Source organism: Fusarium tjaetaba, assembly GCF_013396195.1.
Source record: "Fusarium tjaetaba strain NRRL 66243 chromosome Unknown NRRL66243_c0000239, whole genome shotgun sequence".
Lineage (NCBI taxonomy): Eukaryota > Fungi > Ascomycota > Sordariomycetes > Hypocreales > Nectriaceae > Fusarium > Fusarium tjaetaba.
The window spans coordinates 218502-240840 of NW_023501435.1; the positions used below are offsets into that span (position 1 = coordinate 218502).

Here is a 22339-nt window from a genome sequence, read left to right on the forward strand (position 1 = left end):
GGGTAGTACTGGAAATCCCCGGGGTATCATTGCAAAGGGCTGTACCGAAACTATTCGGCCAATGTCTGCAGTACATGTAGGGTTAGGATGTCGGGCCACATAACCGCAGCAGTATAATCTTCACTATGGATCCGTTGTGGTTGCTTTGCTCGAATGTGACCCAGGAACCAGAGACTTAGAGGGTGGGTGACCATGTGCCAGAATACCAGTCGGAAGTTTGAGAATCATGTCACAACCTTCTAGCCACACATTCTAGACGTTCGAAATTTAGTCCAGGTTACTAATGCCTGTCAGGTTGTGAGCCCAAGAGTAGGTATTGATGTTCCTCCCCTCCAGCACGTCAAGACTGGAGGGGCCCTTGGCTGAGATAGCAGTCGCCTAACTGCTGCGTTTCATGATTTTCCATAGGGTTGTTAGTGCAACCTCATTGCTCCGCCATAGGGCCGTCTATGTTTCAATCGCGTACGTTAGCGACTCCAGGCTGGGTAACCGAGAGCGATCCGCACACAGCGGACGATATCTAGGTGCGTGGGTATTGCACAGGTTCAACACGATAATATCGTGGGCCAAGACCAGAGACCCTGATGATCAGTCACAAAACCCTTCAGTAAGCCTTTACGGGAAGGTCTTGCGAAGAGGCAACAAGAGCTCAATATTCTGGAACAGAACAAACAATTCTTTAGACCCCATCGAAATGCAACTTGAGCACTTGTTGAGGAGCCTGCAGGAAGTGAGAAAACCACATGAGCTTCCTCTTACGACCACTTGGACCGAGCGTGAGACGAATCCTTGTGGGCAGAAGAGGAACAAGGCTCGCTCTAGCCTCAAGCCAGTTCCAAGAACTACGTATGTAGAGAAGACGTTTGAGACCCTTGTCCCTGACTCGGGGATCAAGCGGCGGGAACACGACCACTCGAACCGCTATGATGGGTGAAGGTACAGCCGTTCGGGAAGGATCACAGCTGATTGTGATATGGTGTGTAGGTAATATATCAGCGACAGTACCCTAAAGCATCATATACATGTGCATGTCTGTATATCTGCAAACTGTTGAGTTTTGATGCACATGTTGAGCTGTTGTCTCTGTGGTTTCTGATCTTGGACCAGCATCAAAGTGAGACTTTGAGGTGGTTCATGCGTCCACCTCGAATAAAAGCACACACTCTCAGACACGGATCAGACTAGAGCCGAGTAACATATTCGACAGCGTCTTATAGAGCGTCTTATAGAGACGGATATTTTGTTAGTCCCAAGTTCATACAAGATTGCAATACCTTTTCCAAAGATGATGAAGTGTATAGGGTATCTATGTCTCATTCGAAACAGGGCACGTGACTGTCTGTGTTTGACAACAATGTCAAGAGGAGTCATGACTTTCGCCAATATGCTTTTTCTTTGACGAAGAATAGGTATGTCTCGATTTGAGTAAAATTATTTAGTCATTCAATCAATACATGTTGATCTCTAACTCATGCCACCAGAACACGAAAAATGTCATATGCTGAGTCAGTATCAGAAGTCACTCACATGGAAATGCGTTATGGACTTGGCAGATAGTAATAGTAGGAAGGGTAGATTAATTAATAACAGTTCTAATAGTGCCGTATATGCAGCTTTTTATCAAATCTCATCAGAGCAGCTTCCTGAGTTGCCAAGTCTCGGGTTGGGGTGATGGCTGTTTGTTTTTGGCTGTTGAACTGCCCCGCTGGTGTTGATTGTCATTCTAGCTTCAGAGTCACACAAATGACATAACTTGTGACCAACAACAGTGTACATCACTCAAGCTCTGGAACCACCTTCAACTAATCGTGCCGTTGCACCACGCTAGCTATAGCTACTATACATAGTATAGTGCCGTATTGCATTCAACATAGCGAATTGCCTCAACCGATTCAGTCACACAAATCATATCACTCAACGTCAGCCATGGGCAAAGAGACTCCTCTTGTGTCATCTCGACGGCTCGCCAATGCCGAAGGCGATCCTGTCGCTGTTGTCCGCGTTCGAAATCTCCAAACGACTATCCAAGGACCCAAAGATGCTTGGGGTCGAGGTTCTAAGCAGCAACCTCTTCTGATATCCGCCGAGGTGTCACTGACGCATGCGTTCCCCTCCTCGTCATCAGACGACAAGGTCGCTTCCGATACCGTTCACTATGGGCTCCTCAGCAAATCTATCCTCAGCACTCTGGAGAAGTTGCCCAGGTCAGCCCTGTCGTTGAGCGATGTGCTCAACAGGCTCTGGGTTGACCTTACTGGTTTCCAGTACACTGGCGTGAAGGAGCCTTCCGCCCAAAACACAAAGGCTTTCCTCAACATGAGCCTCATACGAAGGCTCTCAGTCTCGCTCGTCCTACCCAAGGCCTCATTGATGGGAAGTGCAATCCGACTCTCGGGATCGTGTCTCTTCGCCGACTCAGCCATCACCGCGCGAAGTCTGGAGCTGGGTCTAGAAGGTATCAGAGTGCCGACACTCATCGGTGTCAACAGTAATGAGCGAAACGCGAAGCAAGTCGTCATCACAAACATCCGCATCGACGAATACCAAACCGCACACGATGACTATGCTGTCATTGAGAGTATCATTGTTGATGTAAGTATATTATGAAAGGGTTAGTGGACAGACATGTTAATCATCACAAAAGGCCATGTCGGAATCGTCATTCGAAACTCTGGAGGCTCTGGCGGCAAGTCTGGCTTTCCATATTGCCCGGGAACTCAGGACCAAGCGTGACGATTTCTATGGACAAATCATTCGCATTGGACTCGAGAAGCCAACAGCAGTGCCTCTGGCCGAGGCTGCCTGTGTAGAGCTCACGGTCAGAACCGAAGATGTCAAGATCGAGGTCTCTAAGACGAAAGATGTTAGGTTTGATGACACTAGAAACCAGATTGCGCACTCGAATGACAGGAAGTCGTAGTGCACTTGGTCCTAGGTAGAAGTCTGATATGGGGAGTAAAAAGTAGGTCGCATATGCCTATATGGCTACTTGGATGATTATTCCCCTTTCAACTACTCAAGCTCGCTTTGGACAGTCTGCATATGCTGTACCCGAAGCAGTAGGTAGTATTGATCAACATATATGGCGTTATCAACACGGATGCTTCAGCATATTCAGCTTCTTCCAACAAAGACGAATCGCCGCAAGTGATAACTGTTTAGTGTCCCTCAACACTCACTTGTGAACCTCCATTCCTGCCCGTGGAACGTCTCCCTTGGTGACCTTCCGTACAAAGTCGGGATCGGGGTTGAAGAGCATGACGTGAAAGTGCTGCACGGTATTGACCGATTGCAAAGAATGCCAGTTTCTAAACCAAAGAACCTATGCACATGAGATGAGTCTCACAGATGAAACACCTACAATGACAGGAAAGACTCACATTATCCTCTGGGATATGCGCTCGAAAGGTCTTTGTCACGAAATCATCAATCTCTTTTCTTGCCATGTCCGTCAAATCTCCTGTGGCGGGATCTTCTACGAGGTCGAACTTTGTCCACACGACAAGGTGCGCTATTCTCGGGTCTATCCCGTAGGGGGCATCATTCCATAGGATTCTATAATCGTCCTCGAATTCAAACGGTGCTCCGCGCGGCGTCACTGGAGTACTCCATCCAAGACGGTGTTCATGGATAAAGTTGGCGACACTGCCGTACTTCTGTTTCAGATGGAACGCGAAGGCTTTGTAGCGTCTAAGCTCTGAGGGAACACGCTTGAACTTCTCTAAGCGGTTTGTTTGGATGATGTCGCGGACCTCGGCCCAGGAGAAGATGTGGTACTCTTGGTCTGGGGTTGAGAGAATGCCTTGATCTTTCTTGTGGACGCCTCGGAGAAAGTCAGGACACTCTTCGGTTCTCTGGTCCTCAGGGATGTTCATGTTCCAGAAAGGAACAGTTTCTGTGCTCCCCATGGTTTCTAATGTTGAGTGAGATGAAGTTACGGTGAGACGGACTCTTCGTATTATTGGTGATTATATGGAGAAATGGAGGTGCAATTCTCAGCCCAGTTGTTTCCGGTGAAGGAATCAGTTTCAGCGTTACTTGAAGTTGATTGTCTCTTTGCCCAATATCTGGTCATGCGACGTGTTCTTGTAAGGTATAAGTTCATGAAGGGTTGAATGGTATGGCTGCGTCTCCACAGAGGGATGCGCCACAGATAGAGGGTGATAATGCAGAGAGGCACGTAAAACATGTCTACTTACAACATGTCTAGTCTGCCGGTCATTGTGTTATCTTAATTCTTACAAAATATACATCGGGCATCGTTATCAAGTTATCTATGATAAACAAGTGTTGTTTTTGTAATCGATTCAGGCCAAGTTTCTCAATTGTTACTCCGTCCTCAAGTACATAGAAATGTCTAAACGGGCCACTCTCGGGACAAACTCCACTATAACGGCCTATAAAAGGAGTTAGAGGTCCGGTGAGCCACCGCAATGCATATGATTGTCGTTTACGGTGTAGCTTCCGTGGTTGTGGAGGAGCTGTCAAGAAGCTCAGAGAAACAACTGACGTGAAACTGATACCTTCAGTGCTATCCGCCTTACCTGGCCTTACTTGTAGTTAATATCTGTGCCAGTATCCGTAAGATGGTGGTAAATCTAGGGTAGGTAGGTAGCAAAATGAAAGTTCAGCCTCTTATCCAATGCCAAGGCCACGTGGAGAGATATATGGCAGGTCGAGGCTTGCATGGTCTCCATCTACTGAATGATTGGCCACGGAACGGAACGGGAGAGGCGTTATGTGAGCTGGGCTCCAAGTGTTCCAGATCTTGTTGAAATGTCAATGGTTACCTATGCCTACGACATTACTTCCGGTCTTCTGATACATAACAATCATAACGCTGACTCTCTCTTCAACCTTGTAAGCAAGAATAGGCATATTGCAGGGAGATCGACCGACGTAAAGATAGCGTCAAGACTAGCCATGATCAACCTCGTTGCATCCACTTCTGCTCATTTCGACTAGGCCCAAGCCTGTGAGGATCCAATAAAACAGCCAATTACAGAGCCGAGATACTTGCTGTGTCTGGGCGTGAGCTTTGGGAGCTTTGGCCCGTTCCTCATCCTCAACTATGGTTCACCGTAAAAGGAGCTTTGGACCCTGGGGCATAAGAGATATCGATCACCTAGTTGTTGAACCAAGGCAAATAGATGTCCCAAAAGAAGCAGAAATTCACTCAGAGTCAGGTGTAATGAGCGGTTTGTTTGCATTCGGGAGGCAAATAGTAGGATCTTAATGAGGGATATCATGATGGTGGCGGCACACCAAGAAAAATCAACCATGATACCACCCAATCTTGTTCAAGGTTGCCTGTTTCCCTTATTCTTAGTTATTCACATTCTCGGCTACCCGCTTGTCTGTGCATTGTGTCCGTACATACCTACGTACTCAACTGACTGCAACATCATATCTGCAAAGGACCGATCTCGAACATTCAGCCTTCATGGAGCAAGTATAGAGGAGGATGCTAAAATAAACTCAGTGAAGAGCCCCCTAAGTTTAGCCTAGAGGTACCTGACATTTTTATCATTAAGGATAGAGGCTCCCCTAGCCAGTCTCACCAACTTCGCACGTTGAGTGCTAATAATACCAGCAATAAATGGATACTCCGTACCTCTCAAGAAGAAATGGGAAACAAGATAATACCAGGGATCCTGGCTGGTTGGCCCGCCGCAAGCCTACAAGGTGAGAGATCGCTGGTGCAAGTGGTGAAGTGGTGGGGTTTAATCCCCGTGGTATGGGTATCGTGAAGGTGAGGAGAAATGATCAATTACGACAACTCGATGATACGAGATGTGATGATAAACAACAATAGGGGAGACGAAGGCACTATTGAGCCTCATATCATCTTCACCGCAAGCCATCAATCATAACTACCTAGGTAGTCGGTAAGGATGAACAGGGACGGGTTAGTTACCAGAGCATGGGAACAAGCCTCCATTCCCCAACAGCCAGGGAAGAAAAAAACAAAACACATGGATGGGAGCTGAGATGGCCTAGACCAGGTAAGGTACCTAGGTAGGTGCAGTACGGTATCTCCAGTATCACCGAGTTAGTAGACCGTCTGTCTGTCTGCTCGACCATTGCGAGCTGAGTTGTCACCGCAAGTCTAGGAATCTCGCCTCCTATGTTACCCAACCTTTACTAAATCTGCACCAACAAAAAGAGAGGCAACTGCTGGAAAAGGACAAGAAGCAGAATCAGTTGAGAGTGCAAGACAGAAAAAAAAACACAAAAAACCCCAAATCGACTCGACGTCACTGTTGCACCTCAGATTGCAGAAAAAGTGTCAATAGTTCTAGACTGCTGTTGCTGTTCGGCTTCTTTTGTCCGCCTAAGAAAAAAGCTCCCTCGCCACCCCCACCAAGTCTACAAGCAACAGCTGCAAGCCCGGCATCACCGCCCCGCATCTAACTCTACTCTGGCGCGCTGTTGCTGGTGCTGGTGCTGGTGCTGGCCTCCCCTTTCCCTCTCGCTCCCGTTCGTTTATTAGCTGCTTGACCTGCTTGACCTGGTTACCTTGATTCATTCCTCTCCTCTCTCTCTCCCTCTCCCCATTAACAACTTCTTGATCCTTCTCCTCTTTCTGCATCCTCCCCAAAGGCTATCTATCTACTCCCTCTCGTTGGCTTCCATCGTGCTACTCTAATTTCACCTTATTAATATTCTCCACGATTCGACCGACTGACTCCGTTCGCAATGGCCAGTGCTATCAAGAGTGCGCTGCCTACCCACCTCAAGCCCAACAGCGGCGATGAGCAGGGCAATGAGCGTCGTCATGGCAAGACGCGCAGTCACATGGTGAGTTGGTGTGAATCAAGATTCTGCTTCACCTCCCCATCATCACATGCCACATTATACAAAGCAGATGCGATTGCGTGCCTTTGTTCGCTCACGGCGAAGCTTCACTGTATCTCAAAAGCTTCATCGTGACGCTCATCATCAGTCATATGGATGTCCAGGCACTTGACATGGCTGCAAACAGGCTCGCGCTTCCACATCTCTTCACATCTGCCACATGGACTTGGTTACGGCTCGCGCATTCACTCGAAGCTTGATGGCCTTAAAGTTCCTCGATGAGGGTGCGAAGCTGCGTCCTTCTCTCTTCCCAACACACAGCCTGTATCGTATTTTTACCATAAACAATACTAACGCATCATGCTCCAGGCTTTCGAGAACACCTCCACCAACGTCGCTGCTGCTCAGATGCGAAATGCTCTGACCAACCTCGCCGAGACCGTCAAGGATCCCGAACAAAAGAAGGCAAGTCCTTCAAACCGAAACATGTGATGCCTGACTCAGCCAAGACTAACCAGACGACAGTTGTTCGAGACTGAGATGGACAATTTCTTCGCCCTTTTCCGACGATACCTTAATGACAAGGCCAAGGGCAACGCCGTGTATGCCTCCCTCCCGACCAGATATATACCACAATACGACGGTTGCTGACGATAGTTTAGAGACTGGGATCGCATTGCCCCTCCCGCTCAGGGTCAGGTCGTCGATTACGAGGATCTGGCCAACACCGAGTCTGTCCAGTTCCTCAACAAGCTGGCTGTTCTCAAGCTCAATGGCGGTCTGGGAACCTCCATGGGCTGCGTCGGCCCCAAGTCCGTTATTGAAGTCCGTGACGGCATGTCCTTCCTCGATCTTTCCGTCCGACAGATTGAGTACCTGAACCGTACCTACGACGTTAACGTCCCTTTCATTCTCATGAACTCCTTCAACACAAATGACGACACTGCCGCCATCATCAAGAAGTACGAGGGCCACAACGTCGATATCCTTACCTTCAACCAGTCTCGATACCCCAGAGTGTACAAGGACTCTCTCCTCCCCGTCCCCAAGCATAACGACTCTCCCATCAACGAGTGGTACCCCCCCGGCCACGGTGACGTTTTCGAGTCTCTTTACAACTCTGGTATTCTCGACAAGCTTCTCGAGCGAGGCATCGAGATCATCTTCCTTTCCAACGTCGACAACCTGGGCGCCGTCGTCGACCTTCGCATCCTCCAGCACATGATGGAGACAAACGCTGAGTACATCATGGAGCTCACCAACAAGACCAAGGCCGACGTCAAGGGTGGTACAATCATCGACTACGAGGGCTCAGTCCGTCTCCTCGAAATTGCCCAGGTACCCAAGGAGCATGTCAACGAGTTCAAGTCCATCAAGAAGTTCAAGTACTTCAACACCAACAACATTTGGCTCAACCTCAAGGCCATCAAGCGTGTGGTAGAGAACGACGAACTCGAGATGGAGATTATCCCCAATGGCAAGACCATTCCTGGTGACAAGAAGGGCGAGTCCGATATTTCTATCGTCCAGCTGGAGACCGCTGTCGGTGCGGCTATCCGTCATTTCAACAACGCTCACGGTGTCAACGTTCCCCGTCGACGATTCTTGCCCGTCAAGACCTGTTCCGACTTGATGCTCGTCAAGTCTGACCTCTACACATTGAAGCACGGCCAGCTTCAAATGAGCGCCGCTCGCTTCGGTGACGCGCCCCTGATCAAGCTTGGTGGTGACTTCAAGAAGGTCTCAGACTTCCAGAAGCGAATCCCCTCCATTCCTAAGGTGCTGGAGCTGGATCACCTCACCATCACCGGTGCCGTCAATCTTGGCCGCGGCGTAACGCTCAAGGGCACTGTTATCATCGTCGCGACAGAGGGCAGTACCATCGACATCCCCCCTGGATCGATCCTTGAGAACGTGGTTGTCCAGGGTAGCTTGCGCCTACTCGAACATTAAATTGGGAGCTTGTTTGGATGTTGTATGGTTCTGTGGCAGACTGTCGCAGGGTTTTAACTTGTCACGACCTCTCGAGGTGCATAAGATGGACAGCGCATAGGCAGATATGTGATGAGGCTTGAGAGTTGGAATTTTTATCCTATGGTATGGAAGAAGAGAGGCGATGTCTCCGAATTGGTAGACATAGGAGCCTGATTCAAGCGTCATATTGAACGCTTGCTGGGAGGGTATGGAGGATAAGGTACACTTTGAGTATGTACGTACTTGGCAAAACAGCATTAGCTTGATACCTATACATAGGTACAGCACATTTTTAATTGAAAAGGACAAATGACAATTTCTCAACAAATGAAGGGTCTCAGGGAAATGTGCCGGACAAGGTCGTCGACTCATGTTGGGACACGCCACATCATCTAACTTAGCACTGTCGATTATTAGACAAAACCAGTCTTTGTATTAGTGGCGTTTCCTTGTAAATGGGGCTCTGATGGAGCCGATAAGCCCATAGCCGGCAGGCCTATCCTGATTTCGGACCAGATCTTAACCTTAAATCTTGTACGGAGTACCTAGGTTTGCAATTACGGTTTACCAGCCCCTCTGGCTTGTTCAAGCTTCAGGTCATCGTCGTTCATCGGACGCATGACGACGACGTTGAGGATAGTCTGCTTCTGTGCTAAGTCTTTGTGAGGCACAGTCGTATTGGAAAAGTCTATTCATCCTGGCTGGGGTGGCAGGGTGGCTTACCCGTACTGCCGAACGTCTGAGAGCAGGATGATGGTGTCAAAACACCAGGTTGTTTGAAAGTGAGACGCGGGGCGAAGGGTCTGTTTCGACCCAGGAGGCTGGAGGATCATAGCACAAGACCGTTTACAACCCTTTGCCTGTTTGCTATCTCGATGTGACGCCTATGGCCTATCGCAAACGCTAGCAAAGTGAAATCAAAGGACTTAGATCGGCACTCATGACGTTCCACATCAATGAGGCATTTCCTTCGATCTTGAGTACCGAACCAGGGTCGTGGAAAGCTTCAACGCACTGCGCACTAAAAACAGCTACCCATCTCCGTAAGGTTTGAATCCTACCCTGAGTGAGGAGTCATGATCCGAGCCAATGGAACTCTCCAAGGTGAAGACATTTTTAGCACGTTTGATATGATAATATTCCCAACCGAATGCCCAGCCGGAAAATCCGGGCCCAGATGAGTCCTGAGAATGATATAGGAGATAGGGGATGGTAAAGACATCCATCCCATGAATAATATCGTGAGAGCTTGGCGAGAATATGAATCCTCAACCAACCAAGGCTGTAAGCCTGTGGCCATCCGACTTCTCGAATCGGTCTAGTTCGGAGAGGGTGGCCCCGTCGTTCCATTCCATCGAGCGGCAATGCACGTTTGCATATTGTTTGTGGGGTTGAGGGAGATTGTGTGAAGAAGGGGAGCGCGCTGTTGGTTAATGCGAAGTCCGACTGGCCTAAAAGCAAGGCCAAAAGTTGGGGACCCCAGCCTGATTACCTCCTGGACCATCTGTGATAATGCCTGCAGTTGCAATTCATGGCTCATTGACCAGGAAAGTGCCTTTGATCCTGTACTCCGTAGGAACTTCTGAGTTATCATGCAATGTCCTCATGCCTTGGCAGATTTGACTTTTACCGCAGGTAACTCGGGCGGTGTTTCTGAGGGTCAATAGTACGGGGGAAGGCGAGACAGTAAACAGAGAAAAGTCTTGCTTCAGCCTACAAGGCTGTGTGTGCCCAGACCCTCTGGATCGTCGTGGAAGAGACACTCATGGGTCACATTACGGCCATGCTCGGTAAGACTCACGGTTGCAAAACAATAGCCGCTGATGGCCATCTGTTGAGCCGTGGTGTGGCGGAGGCCATCTACGACTAGTTGAGGTGCAGTTTTTTCATGCACCATTCATGCTGTCGCTCACTCTTGTGCTCCCCAGCCTTTCCCTCGAGCAGTGAGGGGATGTGTCTGTATCGACGCCAACGAGCTTAGGATGAAGCTTCTACGACCGTCCATCGAGTTCAAGCCACAAAAGCAACGTCAACAATGAACATGCCCGCCTAGAAACCGCTGCCATGATCGACGAACCATATCGGTCTGTATTACCATTGCAGAAGGCTGGAGAGACGCTATCCCCATCGCACTTACATAGTGCATAGTGCAGAGTTAGTTGGGCTTGATGGAAAGAATGCATGGTACGTACGCTATTGCGTACTTTGTTGACTTACGTAGCCATCAATGTTAAGCAGCCCGCCAAGGTTCGGGGAATGTATTCCATTACGTTCTCTTGCCCTCCTGTGTGTAAGTGATGCCATCACATTCAACGCTGCTATTGCCTGGCAGGAATATGCCACGCTTGGTGATCCATTGGTGACGTGTAGTTGAGCGAGCATGTGAATAATTTGCATGATGGCGTCTGTTTGTTGTCTCTGCTGCCCAACATTCAGCTGTAGCAACGCAGCCATAGCGGGCGCCATCAACGGGTAATGATTCACTCTAATTTACAGCCACCTGGGTAGAGACACACACATTAGGTAGCCAACGTAATAACATTTTGATGTGACGCTATAGGCGCTGAGATGGCGACCCCTAATTGTGGTCTACTATCGCGGAGAATTTGATTCGAAGTTTGGTCAATGCCGAGAACGCCGCTTGATCAATATTTCCAAGAAACCTGCAAGAGTCATGGCAAACTCCCAAGTGCTTGCAGGGAAGGTTTTCAATTGAAGCTCGTCATTGGGACTATTGAGAAGCCGGGGGGGCAAAGTCATTAAAGTACTTCCCAATACGGTAAGGTGACCACGCCAGGGATTACCAAGTTTCCAATAGCGGCCAGCATCCAGACCGCCGATGAAGGAGCAGAGGAGAAACAACTGCAGCAACCGACATGCTGAGATTTTCCGGATGTTGTCCAGAACCGTTAAGGACAAGGGTCCTGATGTAGCTATGCTCCACGACTACGATTTAAAGGGTTCATTGCATGTGCTGTGAAAGTGAATGAGAAAATATTGAGAGAGATCATGTCATGCTTAAAAAGACTGTGTCGTTGATTGTTGATATGTTGAATCAGGCACAAAACCATCTCATGAAATCAATACATAACTGAACAAAGACACGGCTGACTTGGCCAGCTCGCATCGCATCACATCGGGGAGCTTACGACAGCATGTCTGGCAGTGGTAACCTAAATCATGGCGGCTATCGCTGCTAGAAGGATAGGGTAGCTGGCCTCGCCCTCCGAGAGTTGGTCTGTATGCACTATGCAGTGCAGCAGCTCCGGTATACGCCGGAGAGGCGCGGTTAAAAAAGTGTGCTGCTGCTGTGACCACTGCCAGACTAAGGCAAGGCTGACAGGAAACCCTTGATAAGGCCTAGAACGAGTCGAACTGGGGACTTGGCCGGAGGGAAAAGGACTTGCATAGATCAAAGCTCGCCTGAGGACTGAATTAGAATGCCAATTCCCCCCAAAGGTGACCGCTAAAGACCTGCGACATGAATGAATTGAGGTCGTCAGGGGGGCAAGGCTCGGTGCAAATAGAGCCTGGAAGTCAAATTGTGATGGATCGAGGTCTCATGTCGCTAATGATGCTTGCTTGGCTTCGTGGGCGCGTGCCCGCTCTGGCTGTCAGGCACAGCAATCATCCTAGAGGTTGTCCGTTGGTCTTGCAGGTGGAGCTGGCACATCCCCGTAGCCTGGAGGGCGAATCCACAGGAAGCTTGGAGTTTGCGCCACAAAGGGCATAGCGCTGGCATGCGTAAGGGACGCTAGGACATGGCTAATTTGCGTGGCAGGGATCTGATAGGGTCCGTTCTGATTCGGGAATTGGAAGGCCGTGGCTGGCCTGCCAGTGGATGGAATGTGATGATGTAGCGAGATGGGCCAAGAAAGATTGGCATGGGTTGAGAGAGAGGAAAATGGATTATCGGACCAAGGCAAGCTAGGAGGTATGTACTGACAGGGAAGTGGGGGACGGGGTCCTTTGGGTGAAAGTGGAAAGAACCTGGAAGGGGAAAAGGGAAATGGAAATGGAAAGCGAAAGGAGGAAGGAGCTCAGAAGAGGAAAGGACGAAGCTCACAATTGAATTCAGTTGAACCTGCGGAAGGCATGTTCAACAACCGCTACCTGCGCTACTACACCTCACTCTTACGCACCCCTCCACCCCCTCTGCTCTGCACATACACCCCGGCCCTTAGTTCGGTGGGATGGGATAGAGTAAGTTGGTGCCATGGTCTCGTGGGATTAGGTTGGATTGGATTGCCATCGGTAGCGTGTGAATGTATCCCCTTTATTGCTCTCAATATTGTCACTAGCTCTGCGTTCCCTTCATTATAATAAGCCTCCCTCCTTCTCTCGAATCTCCCTCCTTCCTTCTTCTCTATCAACGCCTCAGTCAATTCGCTACTTCGTTGTGCCTATTTCCCACTACCTAATGTAAGTTGCTATCTTCTTCAGCCTTTCCCTATATGGACAACATCCACATATATCCAACTTCGTGTGCCTGGGATACGTAGGAAGAAGGATGCACGTAAGTGCAATGCAATACAGTTTGGGCAACAGCTCCAGTAATGGATTGAAGTCAAACAAGCTGGCACCAGCCGGCACTGTCAACTGCTGGTGACATCGAATCAGCCTCAGCAGCCCACACACTGCCTATGGCTTGTTCACACAACTCTTCGTTCAGCCTCGTACACCCAACTCGAACATTGCAGCATCATCACACACGCCATTTGCTCATAGTCTCGCTACTATTTACGATTTATCGAAACAGTATTCCAGAAACAATAACTAACCCGCCTGGTAGTAATACTCAGTCATTCTTTCAACCACACACCAAATCTCACCAACCTTCAAAATGAAGTACACTCTCGCTACCATTGCTGCCCTCGCCTCCGTGGCCCTGGCTAAGCCTGCTTTCCTCAACACCGAGTTCGATCTCACTGAGGGCAAGCCTTACACCATCAAGTACTCTGGCTGTGACGATGGCTGCACCATTGTCCTCCAGAACGGCCCCTCTGACGACCTCTCTGACTACAAGACCCTGACCAGTATGTCTCACCATTATTGAATATGCCATAGCTTGCTGACCCACGATAGCCGATGCCACTGGTGACTCTTTCACTTTCACCCCCTCTGAGCTTCCCTCCGACACATACAACTTCAAGATCACCGACAAGGCTGGTGAGGTCAACTACAGCGCTCAGTTCCCCTACAAGGGATCATACGCCGCTCCCTCTGTCACCAAGTCCGCCACCGCTACTGCTGAGACCACTGCTGCTGTTTCCACCAAGGAGTCTACCACCCTTGCCAGCGTCACCAAGTCTGCTGAGGAGACCACCACTGTTGCTAAGCCCATCATTCCTACTCATGCTCCTTCCAAGAACGCCACCACTCCTACCGCTGCTCACCCCACTCCCTCCAAGACTGGCAGTGCCGGCGGCGAGACCAGCGTCCCCAGCGTCCCTGAGAGCGGTGCTGCTCGCATGACATCCTCGCTGGCTCTTATTGCCGGTGCTGTTATGGCCATGGTTTGCCTCAACTAAGTTATGGACATAATGTTTTATGCGCATAAATGGGATGAAGAAAGAGTGGTTTGATGAGACTCCAGTTTCGGGTGTATAATTCTACTTTAATGATGGCCTTTGTTTTATTCTTTTCCGGTTACCCCATGAGGCGTCGCGGCCGGCTATATCCACCGATGAACCTTGCTTTGGCTTGTCTGGGTGGAAGAAAGCCTGGTATTTAGAAATCAATTAGACTCGAGTTGGTCTGTTTTTAAACACTTGCTTCCTCTCTGTGATATGTTTTCATGTTGAAGACTTTGCAGCCCATTGTACATCTTATAACATTGATCGTGTGGTTAGGAGCCAAAACGGTGTTTCATTTTGTATGTTTACAACTCGTCACCACCAAGAAGCCTGTGTTTTCTGCTCTGACTTCTGATGTGTCCTGGCGAACCTATGTGGAGAATAAACAACGTTTGCGGTATGTCTTTTGCTGTCTCCGAGTCCCGTCATCCGAATTTCCTTTTTCTCTTGTGTTGGTTACTCCACACCTCCAACATCCTTACATGCAGGTTCCCGGTCTGATCTGCCATCCCTTCCTGCGGCCCAATTGCTGTTTCAAAGTAACAATTTAACGGGACGAATGCCAAATCAATCCCTAGACCGACGGGTATGCTACATTACAAGGGACACCCTGCTATAACGGCGCATGATATCAGTGGACATTCGACATTATACAATCTCCGCCTCTCATTGATGCGTCCGTCTTCGATTACAGCCTGGATAGCATCAAAGAATTGCCGCACTTTTGTGGTTCTAATCTGACCTTCCGTTCGATGCCGAGATATGCCTCGTTATCTTGATACAAAAAGGTTCCCCATAGTGGGTGTTATGTGCATCCTTATTACACAAAGGATCATCCATCATTCACAGTACACAGCAGTTGTCATTATTTGCCCGAAATTCGTCGCACACCGGTAATTAAATGACATGTACGGGGCCATTCAAGAACTGGAATGGTGAGCGAGACAGAGCGCTGAGTCCTGTAGACTATGCGTTTCATTCATGGGGTGTGTCATAGGCTCTCTACCTAATGCAGCAAACATCACATGGCTCGAATTGCTCCATGAGGATCGTGTCCTTGCAAGTTTGTGGAGGGCTTGTGTTACATTTCGCAGTTTAACCGTGGAGATCATGGCCAAGTTTCCAGTCAAATGTAATGGATTCTTGTCGATGTAACCGATCTAGCTAGTCCGACTTAGATGATCTGAATAGCGTACCCCTTGCGTCAGCGAGCATTCCTGTTGTTTGTGGCTGTGGCGATCCTGTCTTGTCTTTCATGGATCCCATCTTGAAACATAGTAGCTAACTACCTACTAACTAAGTTACTGCTGAGGTTCTTCAGAACAAAGTAACGACTGATGCAACAAAAGCACGAGTGGAGAATTTCGTAAGAGCATAGACAACAAATGCCATCATCGCGCATGAGTTCAGATGAAGAGCAGAATAAGAGATACTGTACATGAAACGCGGAACCGTTCGGCGCGTGGCAGCCCAAAGGACGATAGACAAACTGCCGGCCGGAAACAGACAAGGAATCCATGCCCCCAAGACATGCCTTGATTTTTCAAACTCAAAAAAAATGAAAATATTTTTTTTTGCTGAAATTATCATTGTCGCGGAGTGATTCGCCTGTTCTTGGCGACGAAAGAACTTGTCGTAATATCAGCCCACGCTCCGATTCCGCAGAGTCCTTGATCATCTTGGACAAAGGTGTAGCTGTAGCCGAATAGACTATCGCTACCGACGGACATTTCACAAGCACAGTCGCGCACCACGTGCGAGCCGGGACTGGCAAGCGAGCCTGAAGGCCGGGTATCCTGGAGTTCCAGGCGGAGCAGCAGCTCGGATGCCGTGAGATCAACGACGGAGGCGGACACGGACACGGACGCCGGAGCGGGGCATGTGGTTTCGGAGGAGGCGGCGGAGGATGTGCCAACAGTGGTCCAGCCGCTCATCGAGTAGTCGTCGGCTTCAAAAGGGAATGTTCTGATTGCCGCAGTGCGCTCGAGAACCACGGATGTAGACATATCTATGGTGGGAGGAGAAGGGTGTTGATAATCATCCACGTCCATGGCTTGGCCGTAAATGTCCAAGACGGGAGAACTGTGGCCTTCGAGAAGTATGGACGACGAGAGTGACATGGAAGAATCCGAGTTGCTTTCATTCTTATCAGGAAGAGTCACGCTGGCCATGTTGATGAGCCCAATCATCTAGTGTGTATACGTCAGATGCGGTGTAATGTGGTTCCAAACCAAGCGACAAGATAGACGTCGTGATAGGTACTCAGTAATGCTTAGCTACTAATGTCGATTAGCGTATTCGCCCAAGGCGAAGCGCCGGGCAGCACAAGCGTTGACTGTGTTTCGGTGACTTGGTTTGTCTTGTCTCGCTGTGAAATATTCTGGAAACAAAATACTGGCCCGAGGAGGTGGGTGAGGCCAGAGCTTTTGAACTCATGAACCCCCTAGTCCTACACCATAAACCATTGACTGCATAAGCCTATGATCCAGCTCTTTCCATTCGTCAATTGTGCCGGAACGCCATGAACGATGCGTTGGCAGTGCCCCTTGCTTGGTGCACTTCTGACGCGGTCTCGATCAAAACAGCCTCAAGAATACGGTATGTGGGGAGCAAGTGTTATTTGCATAGTGGCATACTGGAATCTATGTATCTTTGGTATCATCATCTCTTGAAAGTGGTGTCATTGCTGCATGGCAGAGCCTCCTCTAACCCTTTTCGCATTAGACATGAACTACTGCTTTCCTATCAAAGCCAACCGCCTCATTCTCTTTTGACGCCCTGCTAAAGAGGAGGTCTACTTTGGGGTAAAAGGAATTTGGTCCTTTTATATCTGACTCTACGGATATGACCATCAGAGCTAGGTGTTTTGCCAACTTTGAGGTATTGTTACCAGAGTCACCATTCCCCCTCCTGTCCATATTCCTGCCCAGAAAATCGCCTTTTTATTGTCCTTCGTTGGTTCAATGAATGGAGACTGCCTGAACGTAGACTTGGGCTCTATTCTGCATAACTGATGAGTGTCCCAGAGAATTACTGTGCAGTCACAAGATTAGGTTACATCCTGTCAATTGCGAGTTCTTGCATGGGTATATTAATTCGCCGTCATTGCTGAAGGCCAACTTGTATGACTTGAGTGATCGTGTGGTAGAGTTGGCAGAGTTACTGTTACAGATTCCTGCTGATACTTGTTTTGAGGCCTCTCCAATGTCGAGCAATGGCGATCAATGTTGGAAAAACAAATGCAGGATATGACAAGAAAGATGGAAATTGTTAACAGAGGTAAAAAGAAGACAAGTCCTAGACACAGCAAGCTCCTCCTGTGAGTAAAAACGCAGATAACGATTCCCGAGTACCTCAGGTAGACATACTTCCGTGCCAAGCAAAGCACCCTTCTGCTGTTTCTGATCGGTGTCAACAAAGAAGGGCTGGTATTTTCATGTATCATGTAACCATTGTCCCAACAACTTTGGATGAAGTGTTCGAGTCGCTCTGATATTCGTAACGGCTGAGCCAAACTATACATTACGTTCTCTTCTCTAAGCCTCCAGTGTAGCGGCCATGCTCCCCTTTCGTCGTAAGCCGGGGGCTTTGAACTTCCTGACTACCTGATATGACCTGTCCAGCTCATTCTCGACAGCACACCTGATTCTTAGGGCGGCTACGGCAGGCCAAACGCTCCTCTCGCCTCTGAGAACCCAGTAGTTAAGGGTCTCCCTTGTCGGAGTTTCTAGTAATCGCACAAAGTCCCCTGCTGTCACTTCGGGCACGAGAACCATGGAGGCAGCCGGGACTTGTTCATCGACCAGGAAGCGGCGGATACCAGTTGGCAGGAGGTTTAGTGTGTCCAGCTGACTTAGACGGTGCCTTATCTCCAGCCCTACCATGCGTACGAGAAAGGCAGATATCTGTGTTGTCTTGCTCCGTGACTCTACTAAAGCTGGGCCATGCATATCAGACTGAATGAAGGGAATGAGATACGGTCGAGCTTGGCTGACAATGAAATGATTGACGTTGAATAACTCGGCAATACGTCGTAAGGGTGAGTCTCGATCGGAGTAGGATGTGTGAGTCCAATGTCGAAAGTCAATTGTGTTAGCTGGTGCCCACGGTACGATGTTGCCATGAGCGTCCTTGCAGAGCATAGTCGTCTTACGGTGGCCATAGAGAGAGGGCGATGAGGCATTCGACGCTACAGCAGCGGTCCAGATCAACTAAGACGAGTCAGCAGGCTTCATGAAAAGGCAGTGGTTCAAGAACATACCACATTAGGCGCAGTCAGATAGTTGAGGAGCGTCGGTACACCGCCCTGACCCTCCGTCGCAACAGTTATGTTCAGCACCCTCTTGCTCCGGTTATAGGCCTCTTCGAAAGTCAAATCACCAACATTGGCCCTCACACACTCCTCCAAAACGGTCACGTCAAGAAAGTAACCTTCTTTGGAGAAACGCCTGATCCTCCGCCATAGAGTTTCCCACCGTGACCTGAAGGCCTGAGCCGTTGACGTTTCCCCATTCTCATGACCATTCTTGGAAGCAAATGCCGAGAGGTCAATGCCATCGCCACTCAGAACAGCCGGTAGCTCATCTTCTGTATGAATAGCGACCAGAGCCGCGATCAAGGCGCCTGTAGCCGTTCCCGTAATGATGCGCGGGAGTAAACCACGCAGAAAGAGAGCCTTCACAACGCCCAAATGGCACATGCCAAATATCGCACCACCTTGAAGGACTAGTGTACTCCTGCCAAAAGCCTGTCTTGTGTCGTGGATACAGTCCAATTTCATCTGCGTCGTCAAGGATGGCCCCGTACCATGTATAGCCGACGGAGTTGTAGGCAGAGCGCGAATGTCTTCCACTGCTTCGGCAATCTGGGTGATGTACTCTTCTATAAGATACTTGGTTCCGGCAAATGATCGATTGTAGAGTTTGGGCGAGGTGATGTTCCCGAGGTTTCGAACAAGGCCGGATCTTAACAGGTTGACGAGCAGCTGAAAGTTTCCGTCTTCCCGCGCGGTCGCGAGGGAGTCTAGGCGTTCTGCAATGAGTCTCCAGTCGTAGTACTTGGAAGCTGGATTGTTCCTCCTGTAAACTCGTTAGCGTAACGCGCCTAAGTCGACATGACATTTTTGGAAGCGGACTTGCCACAGATCAAGGCCCAGGAGGTTATCCAAGTGTAGCGCGGCCTCCTCCCAGTCCTCAAAGGCCTCGGCGGTTCTCAATAGGTCTAGCCATAGTTCAACGGGGCTTTTGCGCGTGTACCAGCTCCGCAGCTTCTGCAACGACATAGTTAGGAACGACAAACGTCGCGTATCACGGATAGGAGGAACAGAGAGTTTACCCTCTGCCAGAAGCTGGCCACATCCACGACGACACCCCATACGGTGATTACCACCCCCATTGCGCGTTACCGAGGGCCGATCACAAGCACAAGCACCATTTGCGAAGTGTCGTGTTTTGCGAGCGTTTAGCGACGAGATGGCACGCTACCCAGTGTACCTGGGGAATATGTCATAAACGCTAGAGACCGCATGCAGAACCGGTGAGGGGGGCTTCTTGGGGTGTTTAGGTTCGTCAATCGGAAAACCGAGATATTATTTTATAGGACATGCAAGATAAGGTAAATTGGTGTTGAGTTCCGTAGAGTCCCCCGCAGCTGTTCAACAAAGTACTTCCTCCAGCAAAGTAAGGTAATGCTTGACGCTAAATCGGCATGTGATTGCCAATGAGATCACCAGTTTCCGAGACATGGATGGTATCTCGGACTCGGAGATTGAGCCACGCTCACATGCATATGTATGGCTAGTACTTATTCATCACTCAGTGTCGCACGAACAATCTTTTTGTGACAAAGTGGTTTATTTGTTATATAGTGGCTTGTTGTATGGAATACGGGCCAAGGATTCATAAAAAGGATTCAGTAAGGATGTGGTTTGCTGTTGTTACCCCCAAAAGTCTAAAATATAATACAAAAACAACCAATTTTTGAGATACTATGTCTTAGAGACAGTTTTGATATAATCATATTATGCAGCAATGGCCTCCCTTGCTCACCATGCAAATACCCATCCCGTTGTCTCTGAAACTCCAGATGTCCATTCTAGTCGTCATCATCATCGATGACATTTCTCCTGCGGGATCTTCCTGCCACTTGTTCAACTTCACTGAGATCATCTTCGTCCTCACTGCGATCCCTTGTCCTCTGACGTTTGGAGCGAGGCTTCTCCTCTTCGTCGTCATCGGGAAAGTCATCTTCGTCGTCATCATCGCCTCCGCTTTCCACTTCTTCGTCGCTGTTGACGATGAAACCATCGTCGAGGGAATAGCCTTCATGCCGACCAACAGCATGCTCGAGCTCCTCGTCTGATTCCTCATCTCTTCGCCTTCTAGGTTTGCCCGACCCAGGTGCGCCGCGCTTGCGAGAGCCTGCCGCGCCTCGGCGTCCACCTTCAAGGTCCCCAATAGATAGCCCTCCTCGTGATCGCCCATACCCACCATCCATCTTGGCGGCAGCATTCTCGCGTCGCCTCTGTGCCTTCATTCTTTCCTTCTCAGCCAATTCGGCCTGTTTCTTCTGGAGTTCGGGGTCGACAGTAGTTTGGATGATCATGTCAGTTGCATTCGCAGGCTTACTGGCGACAGCCATCCTCTCAGCTAGGAGAGTCAGCGCGTCATCTCCAACTGCCTTGTTGGGTCGAACGTTGTATTGCTCTGTGATATGCCCAACCGTCATAAGGATGTTGCTGTGCAACTCAGCGGCAGCAGCGTAGTAGTGACCATCATTGACCTCGTTGTAGGGCTTGTCTGGTGGTGGGGCGAGCGCCTTTCTCTGGATCTCATAGTGCTCTCCGCCAACGGATATGGTCACTGAGCCGTCGCTCCAGTGAAAGATGTTTGTATTACTCTTGAATTCACCGGTGCCATGATCTTTTCGTACTCGGGCGACATGCTTAGGATGTTCAGCTTTAGCATTTGCCAGGTCGAATTCTGTCGGTTCAAACGTCTCGGGATCGTACACTTCAGGCATTATCTTCATGAACTTGGGGATCCGTAGAATTCGAAGCTATACCTTCAAAGTCAGCGCCAGGCGGCTTTTCAGAGCAAGTAAGAAAAATGCATACCGCGCCATCTTTAGGCTTCGGAATTCGATGCCGATAAGTTTCGACGTTTTGAATAGCTCGTTCTTTTGTCTGGACTTGAGTCTGGTCGTCGTCATCGTTGCGATACCGCGCGTAGCTGTCCCCTTCTGGATCCGAAGCAAGTTCATCATCCTCATGGACAGGCTCCTTGGTCGGTACGACATCATCGTTGTCATCATCGCCAAAGAGGTCGTCGCCGCCTTCGTCGACTGAGTCAATTGGGTCCTCTATGTCGGACATGTTGTGAGTTCTTTGTGGTGACGGAGGATGAATTAAGCAATGGAAGGGAACAGTGAAAGAAGCGGTTGGTTTGCGCGCAAAGTGAGCTTGCAGTCGCGCTTTACTTTCGGCGACCGTGGATCCGTTTAGCTGATTGTGGCACTAGGTAAGGTAACTAACGTTAGGTACCTAGGCCTGAGGTTGGGAGAGTAGGTGCGCCAGCCACTGCAATATCCGTTTTGTCGATATCCACAGCCACAATCTGTGCCACACATAAACAGATGGCAACCTCAAGCTCTCTGCCTCAAGTTAGTGGAGACGAGAACGAAGGAACAGTGCCCAGGACTCCCAGGAGGTTTGAGAGGAGGAGAAGGTGGCCGAGAAATGGCAGGAGTGTCAAGATGGTCCCCTTCGAATGCTCTGAAACGGGCATGGCGCGCTTCAGGTGACAAACAGAGCCAGTCGCGTGAGACGAGCAGGGAGGCTTCTGGAGACGGGATGCGATGGATGCGATGCACTAGCGTGAGGCCCCGTTGTGGCGCTCATCCGCTAAAGCTACGGGGTACTTAGCCGCTATTCATCAACCTGGGAAGCCCAAGCCCCGACACCGACACCTCAAAAACCCCCTTTCTCAAACCGA

At 49.5% G+C, this 22339-nt stretch overlaps 8 protein-coding genes across 8 annotated transcripts; 4 read left to right on the forward strand and 4 right to left on the reverse strand.

Moving 5' to 3' along the window:
• Window positions 1-1926: 1926 nt before the first annotated feature.
• Window positions 1927-2920, forward strand: FTJAE_10351 (dihydroneopterin aldolase; the record flags this gene model as incomplete). Its single annotated transcript, XM_037343184.1, has 2 exons — window positions 1927-2592; window positions 2645-2920. The coding sequence occupies 2 exons, from the start codon at window positions 1927-1929 to the stop codon at window positions 2918-2920; spliced, it is 942 nt and encodes a 313-aa protein (XP_037202613.1).
• Window positions 2921-3175: 255 nt separating this feature from the next.
• Window positions 3176-3908, reverse strand: FTJAE_10352 (uncharacterized protein; the record flags this gene model as incomplete). The annotated part of the gene is made up of 2 exons (XM_037343185.1): window positions 3176-3322; window positions 3381-3908. The coding sequence occupies 2 exons, from the start codon at window positions 3906-3908 to the stop codon at window positions 3176-3178; spliced, it is 675 nt and encodes a 224-aa protein (XP_037202614.1).
• Window positions 3909-6699: 2791 nt separating this feature from the next.
• On the forward strand, window positions 6700-7290 carry FTJAE_10353 (utp-glucose-1-phosphate uridylyltransferase; the record flags this gene model as incomplete). The annotated part of the gene is made up of 2 exons (XM_037343186.1): window positions 6700-6801; window positions 7168-7290. 2 exons carry the CDS (start codon window positions 6700-6702, stop codon window positions 7288-7290), a joined length of 225 nt encoding a protein of 74 aa, XP_037202615.1.
• A 48-nt stretch (window positions 7291-7338) lies between these two features.
• On the forward strand, window positions 7339-8751 carry FTJAE_10354 (UTP-glucose-1-phosphate uridylyltransferase; the record flags this gene model as incomplete). Its single annotated transcript, XM_037343187.1, has 2 exons — window positions 7339-7400; window positions 7461-8751. The coding sequence occupies 2 exons, from the start codon at window positions 7339-7341 to the stop codon at window positions 8749-8751; spliced, it is 1353 nt and encodes a 450-aa protein (XP_037202616.1).
• Window positions 8752-13615: 4864 nt separating this feature from the next.
• Window positions 13616-14303, forward strand: FTJAE_10355 (extracellular matrix precursor; the record flags this gene model as incomplete). The annotated part of the gene is made up of 2 exons (XM_037343188.1): window positions 13616-13808; window positions 13858-14303. 2 exons carry the CDS (start codon window positions 13616-13618, stop codon window positions 14301-14303), a joined length of 639 nt encoding a protein of 212 aa, XP_037202617.1.
• A 1631-nt stretch (window positions 14304-15934) lies between these two features.
• Window positions 15935-16519, reverse strand: FTJAE_10356 (uncharacterized protein; the record flags this gene model as incomplete). The annotated part of the gene is made up of 1 exon (XM_037343189.1): window positions 15935-16519. One exon carries the CDS (start codon window positions 16517-16519, stop codon window positions 15935-15937), a length of 585 nt encoding a protein of 194 aa, XP_037202618.1.
• A 1365-nt stretch (window positions 16520-17884) lies between these two features.
• On the reverse strand, window positions 17885-19629 carry FTJAE_10357 (triacylglycerol lipase; the record flags this gene model as incomplete). The annotated part of the gene is made up of 3 exons (XM_037343190.1): window positions 17885-18559; window positions 18610-19426; window positions 19490-19629. The coding sequence occupies 3 exons, from the start codon at window positions 19627-19629 to the stop codon at window positions 17885-17887; spliced, it is 1632 nt and encodes a 543-aa protein (XP_037202619.1).
• Window positions 19630-20441: 812 nt separating this feature from the next.
• FTJAE_10358 (RNA polymerase-associated LEO1) lies at window positions 20442-21720 on the reverse strand (the record flags this gene model as incomplete). Its single annotated transcript, XM_037343191.1, has 2 exons — window positions 20442-21404; window positions 21463-21720. The coding sequence occupies 2 exons, from the start codon at window positions 21718-21720 to the stop codon at window positions 20442-20444; spliced, it is 1221 nt and encodes a 406-aa protein (XP_037202620.1).
• Between the last annotated feature and the right edge of the window lie 619 nt (window positions 21721-22339).